General features: G+C 42.5%; 1 protein-coding gene across 2 annotated transcripts in view; it reads right to left on the reverse strand.

Moving 5' to 3' along the window:
- Positions 1 to 301: 301 nt before the first annotated feature.
- The window catches only part of LOC120027163 (sterile alpha motif domain-containing protein 12-like), a 122,116-nt gene continuing 115,494 nt past the window's right edge, over positions 302 to 6,923 (reverse strand). For both annotated transcript variants that reach the window (XM_038972032.1, XM_038972033.1), the window contains one exon: positions 302 to 3,159. In XM_038972032.1, the coding sequence (XP_038827960.1) occupies positions 3,137 to 3,159 (23 nt within the window). In that variant the 3' untranslated portion in view covers positions 302 to 3,136. The remainder of the gene's footprint in view (positions 3,160 to 6,923) is intronic.

The following is a 6,923-nucleotide window of genomic DNA, read 5'->3' on the forward strand; positions in this document are numbered from 1 at the left end:
CATATTTCTAGCACACAATGATTACGTCAAGCTTGTGACTACAAACTTGTTGGATGCATTTACTGTTTGTTGTAGTTGCGTTTCAAATAATTTTCGGACCGATAATACATTATTTACCATTTATTTCTATGTCAATATTTGAATCACTTTTATTGGCTCCTGAGTGGCGCAGCGGTCTAAGGCACTGCATCTCAGTGCCTTGAGGCGTCAGACACCCTGGTTCGAATCCAGGCTGTATCACGACCGGCCGTGATTGGGAGTCCCATAGGGCGGCGCACAATTGGCCCAGCGTCGTCCGGGTTTGGCCGGTGTAGGCCGTCATTGTAAAAATGTAAATAAGAATATAATGTTTCTAAACACTTCTACACTAATGTGGATGCTACCACGATACTGAATGACTCATGAATAATGATAAGTGAGAACGTGAAAGACGCATATACACCTGTGAATGTCTGACTATGTGTAGTGACACAATTCCTTGTATGTCTGCTTCTATTTGCATGCATGTTTTTCTTGTGCAATAAGAAAGTGAGGCTCAGTATAAGGTTCATTTTGTGTAACATTGTACTAGTAAAGTGCCGATGAAAAAATTCCAAATGCCTAAAAAAAAAAGAAACTCAGGAGATTGTGGAAAGAGCCAGTTCAGGCAAGTCCTCGGGCACCTTGGCAGAGCTGGCAGGGTCGTGTTCATTAGGAACCAAACAGGAGAAAACAGAGAGGGACTACCTGGACTTGTCCAATAAGAAACGATCGTTTTTGTTTTCTGTTGCAAAACGTTTCGTTACGGTATGCCCTAATGAACACGACCCAGGTTCGAAATACCTTGAAAGTCACATGGTTGGCTACGGCATACAAAAGGAATCATACTTCCTTCCCCAAAACACCCCACCAGCCAAGTTATGGTGGGGCTGCTCCATCCGGACAGGTTACAGTTCCAGGAGGGATTTTCCCCTTACCCAAACACTGAATTCAACACTGTTCTCAACAACACTGGATTCAACAATACTGGATTCAACAATACTGGATTCAACAAAACACTGCCTTGTGTTAACTCTGTAGACAGCCAAACTGGGAGGAGCAATCGACATCCAGATGATGTGAAATCAGAGCGCCAGCCTTCCCAACTGGAAGCAGCCAGGCAGGGCAGGCAGCCCACACAGTCCAAGAGAGACACTCACACCAGAGCTCCACCGAAGCATGAAATAGCCACTTGGATTTTGATATGAACAACTTCATCCCATGTGACCAAGTATCGGCATTCCTTACCTCTCCAAATGGCAGGGATTGGTCTATTCCAGGCCTGGAGGGCAACGCAGTCCTGAAGGTTTAATCAATACTAATCTGCTACTACTGGGCCAACCAACCACTAGAGAGCATAAGGCAAGCTCCAAACCAAACAATGGACGCTCGTAACACACAAGACCCAATGTTGCAATTAAATTCAGCAAAATCAATGGCTCTCCAGGGCTGGAATTCCCCCCCTTTTGTTTCTTGGCGGCCATTTCAATTTTTTCAATCCCCATTTATTCATATTCACAGGGAGGAGGTTGTTGTGATGGTGACAAAAGGTCATGCTACACTGGTAGTGATACATAGGTAATAGGAATCACTCCAGCATACTGGCTTTAGTTAAAGTTCATTACTGGCTACAAGGTATGAAAACACACATATAGGTCACGATGGCTCAAGCAACAGGTTTGTTGGCATGACAGGTAAAATGCCTTTATATATCACCAGTGAATGGCCATTTCACATTAACAGTTACAGCAAAGAGTTAGTTTCTCATAAAAATAGTAACCGAGAGAGAAATACCACGTCTCTCTCAGACTTGACAGACATTGGATCATTTGTTTTTTTGCCCACGGTACATTTTCCTTTCTACACTATTTTCAATATATCTCATATCTAAAAATAGTCTCAAGCAGTGAGATGTGAGAGAGAAAATCTTTTTCTTCTTCATCAGTAGAGAAGCACTTGCCTGGTTCTCTCCCTCAACCATATCTCAACCAACCAATTGTCTCATGTAGGTTATCAGTCATTTCATTTTCCCTGGCTCAAAAGCACTTTAGCCAGGTCCTCGCAATACCATGCCGTGTTCCATTTATGTTGCCAGGTCTTTTCACCACCACATTTCATCCTTAATGAGTCACTAGGTCTTTTCACTATCACATTTCAACCTTAATGGGTTGCCAGGTCTTTTCACTATCACATTTCATCCTTAATAGGTTGCCAGGTCTTTTCACCATCACATTTACTACCTTTTGGTTTGCCAGGCTCTCCCTCTTCATGCCACACCTGGACGTATTCACAGTGAAGGCTTGATGACCGCGCTGAGAAAGCGACCCACAAAGTGAAGGAGGGGAAGGTGCGAGGACACACAGATAGGACAACAGATGTCATTTTCACCAGGCAAGCCCAAACTCTGACACAGAATCAATGCAGACAAACAGTCAGAAAAAGAGGGACAGAGAGGGGAAGGGAATGCAAAATGTAGGGCCCTCTCACTGCTCTGGCGATATAGTCAGTGAGGACAGAGAGATCGAAAGGCTGGTGTACCCAATGTCTCTAAAGTCACCATTAGAAGCCTCTAGAATGTTACACACCGGCTCAGTGGTGTATCGTGGGGGTACTATTCACATTTAATGTCTGTCCTACACTGGAGGATTTACTGTACGGTGAGAAGGTTGTTGGAAGTGGACGCCACCTTTGACGTGTTTGTTTTCTCATTGTTCTCCACAGTCCTTGTAGTGGGATCGTCAGTCGAGGATGGATACATTTTTGATGCTTGTTCTCAGAATAGAGTCCTGGGAGACAGGTGTTGGGTTGTGGTAATTCAGAAGGGGTAAGAGAGTTGGGATGGGATAGGGACAAATGTAGTGGAAACGGTTAAAGGCAAGAAAATGATTGTCTGTCTGTGATAAGTCACTGGACAGGCCAATGACTTGACTTGTTTGAAGGTTTGAGATTAAGCATGGGGTTAAAAATCAAGGTTAGGATTTAGATTGGAGCTAGGTATGAGGTTGGGGTTAGGACGGCTTTGATTGGTGGTGGGAGGAGGTCAAGGGTCAGACGTAGGAAGCCCAGGATCGGAGGGAGACCGGGTCCTGTTGGCAGCTGGTTTCCTAGAACGCCTGGGCTACGGAGAACACTCCAGAGAGGCTGCAGAGAAGGAGAGACAGAGGGAGGAAGAGAAAGAGAGAGGAGAAGAGATGATTAAAAGAGGGCGGAAGTGAGAAATGGATAAACAGACAAAAAGGAAGAAAAATGGGAACAAAAATTTACAGAGAAATTAAGGAGGAAATGAAGTAGAGATCAAAAGAAAAGTGTCGGGCAAGGGGAGGTAGAAGAATGGATCAGGTGGAATTAACAAAATAGAGGAGAAAGAAAGAGATAAAGAGAGAAAGGATAAAAGAAGAAAAAGAGGGGAGACATAATTATAAAATGGCAGTAGCAGCAGAGAATCATCACAGTGGAGCAGCACTATGCTCCCAGGCACACAAAGGGAGGTGGAGAGCTGTGAGTAAGAGAGTGAGAGAGTGTGAGAGAGAGTGAGTGAGTGAATGAGTGAGAGAAAGAGTGAGTGAGAGCGAGAGAAAAAGCACACCACTCACACACGAGTCAGGCGGATCAGGGGAGAGAAGATAAGTGACATTTAAAGCTCGGCTACGACGTGTGACATGGTACGGGTGACACATGCCAAGTCTCTCTGATGAGTCTGAATCAGTCTCTGAAAGACCGGCACACTTATTAATCCACCATTTTTTATATTTACCACATATAGACTTTGTGGCTGTGTATCAAACGACATACTCAACGTTCTAGAACATACCACAGCTCTCTAAATAAATACCACAAGTGTGTAGGTCTTTATATGCAAGGTTGGGGAGTAACAGATTACATGTTATGTTATCAACAATTTTGTAATCAGATTACAGATACTTTTGAAAAAGTCGATCACTTCTAAATTCGCCCCCCCCAAAATATTTTTTTGTTCTCTCAATGGCATTCAAATCAGCATTGAAAAAAGGCACAATTTAAATTTGCTCCGCTTGAGCAAGTCAGACACCACTATAAAATATAAAACGTTGTGTCACATGCACCGAATACAATTGGTGTAAACTACCGTGAAATGCTTGCTTACGAGCCCTTCCCAACGATGCAAAGTAAAAAAACATATAAATTGTAAACACGAGAAATAAAATACACAAGAATGAAGCTGTATACAGGGAGTACCAGATCAATGTGCAGAGGTACGTGGTATTTGAGGTAGATATGTACATGAAGGAAGGGTAAAGTGACGAGGAATCAGGATAGATAATAAGGCATTTGAGGTAGATACAGTCTGAAGTTTACATACACATCAGCCAAATAGATTTAAACTCAGTTTCACAATTCCTGACATTTAATCAGTAAAAATTCCCTGTCTTAGGTCAGTTAGGATCACCACTTTATTGTAAGAACGTGAAATGTCAGAATAATAGTAGAGAGAAGGACTTATTTCAGCTTTTATTTCTTTCATCACATTCCCAGTGGGTCAGAAGTTTACACACACTCAATTAGTATTTGGTAGCATTGCCTTTAAATTGTTTAACTTGGGTCAAACATTTTGGGTAGCCTTCCACAAGCTTCCCACAATAAGTTGGGTGAATTTTGGCCCATTCCTCCTGACAGAGCTGGTGTAACTGAGTCGGGTTTGTAGGCCTCCTTACTCGCACACGCTTTTTCAATTCTGCCCACAAATGTCATATAGGATAGAGGTCAGAGCTTTGTGATGGCCACTCCAATACCTTTGACTTTGTTGACCTTAAGCCACAACTATGGAAGTTGACTTGGGGTCATTGTCCATTTGTGACCAAGCTTTAACATCCTGACTGATGTCTTGAGACGTTGCTTCAATATATCCAAATAATTTTCCTCCCTCACGATGCCATCTATTTTGTGAAGTGCACCAGTCCCTCCTGCAGCAAAGCACCCCCACAACATGATGCTGCCACCCCCGTGCTTCCCGGTTGGGATGGCGTTCTTCGGCTTGCAAGCCTCCCCCTTTTTCTTCCAAACATAACAATGGTCATTATGGCCAAACAGTTCTATTTTTGTTTCATCAGACTCTGGTCATTTCCGGACATCACTCCGGACATTTCTCCAAAGAGTACGATCTTTGTCCCCAAACTGTAGTCTGGCTTTTTTAATGGCGGTTTTGGAGCAGTGGCTTCTTCCTTGCTGAGCGGCCTTTCAGGTTATGTCGATATAGGACTAATTTTACTGTGGATATAGATATTTTTGTACCCGTTTCCTCCAGCATCTTCACAAGGTCCTTTGCTGTTGTTCTGGGATTGATTTGCACTTCTCGCACCAAAGTACGTTCATCTCTAGGAGATAGAACACGTCTCCTTCCTGAGCAGTATGACGGCTGCGTGGTCCCATGAAAAAGGGGGAGGCTTGCAAGCCGAACAACACCATCCCAACCGTGTAGCATGGGGGTGGCAGCATCATGTTGTGGGGGTGCTTTGCTGCAGGAGGGACTGGTGCACTTCACAAAATAGATGGCATCATGAGGTAGGAAAATTAGGTAGATATATTGAAGCAACATCTCAAGACATCAGTCAGGAAGTTAAAGCTTGGTCGCAAATGGGTCTTCCAAATGGACAATGACCCCAAGTCAACTTCCATAGTTGTGGCAAAATGGCTTAAGGACAACAAAGTCAAGGTATTGGAGTGGCCATCACAAAGTCCTGACCTCAATCCTATAGAAAATTTGTGGGCAGAATTGAAAAAGTGTGTGCGAGTAAGGAGGCCTACAAACCTGACTCAGTTACACCAGCTCTGTCAGGAGGAATGGGCCAAAATTCACCCAACTTGTTGTGGGAAGCTTGAGGAAGGCTACCCAAAACGTTTGACCCAAGTTAAACAATTTAAAGGCAATGCTACCAAACACTAATTGAGTATGTAAACTTCTGACCCACTGGGAATGTGATGAAATAAATAAAAGCTGAAATAAATAATTCTCTCTACTATTATTCTGACATTTCACATTCTTAAAATAAAGTGGTGATCCGAACTGACCTAAGACAGGGAATGTTTACTATGATTAAATGTCAGGAATTGTGAAAAACTGAGTTTAAATGTATTTGGCTAAGGTGTATGTAAACTTCCAACTTCAACTGTATGTAAATAAGTTTCCTGTTTTTTATTTTTAATATATTTGCTAGAATTTCTAAAAACCTCATTATGGGGTATTGTGTGTAGATTGAAGAGGAATCACATTGATTTAATACATTTTAGAGTAAGGCTGTAACGTAACAAAATGTGGGAAAAGTCAAGTGGTCTGAACACTTTCCAAAAGCACTGCATGTACAAAAAGTCTTGCAATTTCTAAATAGTTCACCCGGTACGAATAAAAATAAAGCGGACAGTGTGCACTTTAACCTCAGACATTGCATCATTTCAAATCCAAAGTGCTGGAGTACAGAGCAAAAAATGACAAATGTGTAACTGTGCCAATGGATAAAAACAAGTAAAAACGCATAATCTGTCTACCGTGTCTCTTAAAAGCCCTCTGAATTACTTTGGACTTCTATTCTTTTCTCTGATTACTACAACCTGCTAAACCCAAATGAAACATGACAGGGTATGAACACAACCATGCTTGGTGTGTTGCCTAGTTTGTGTGAATGTGTGCGAGAGTGAATGTGTTTGCGCATTTGAGTGAGTGTGTAGTAGGTTTCTGTGTGTGTATGTGTGTATGTGCAATGTGTGTGTGTGACAGAGAAAAAGAGCAATGCCAGTTATTAAACAAACCAATTACAAGGCCCACTCATGCCGTTTACCTCCCAAACAAAGGCTGAATGTTGATTTGTAAAGAACACTACAACTACACTGTAAAAACGGTATCTTCTATCACTGTCTCTTTTCTCTCGCTCGCC

The sequence above is a fragment of the Salvelinus namaycush genome, chromosome 32 (genome assembly GCF_016432855.1).
Source record: "Salvelinus namaycush isolate Seneca chromosome 32, SaNama_1.0, whole genome shotgun sequence".
Lineage (NCBI taxonomy): Eukaryota > Metazoa > Chordata > Actinopteri > Salmoniformes > Salmonidae > Salvelinus > Salvelinus namaycush.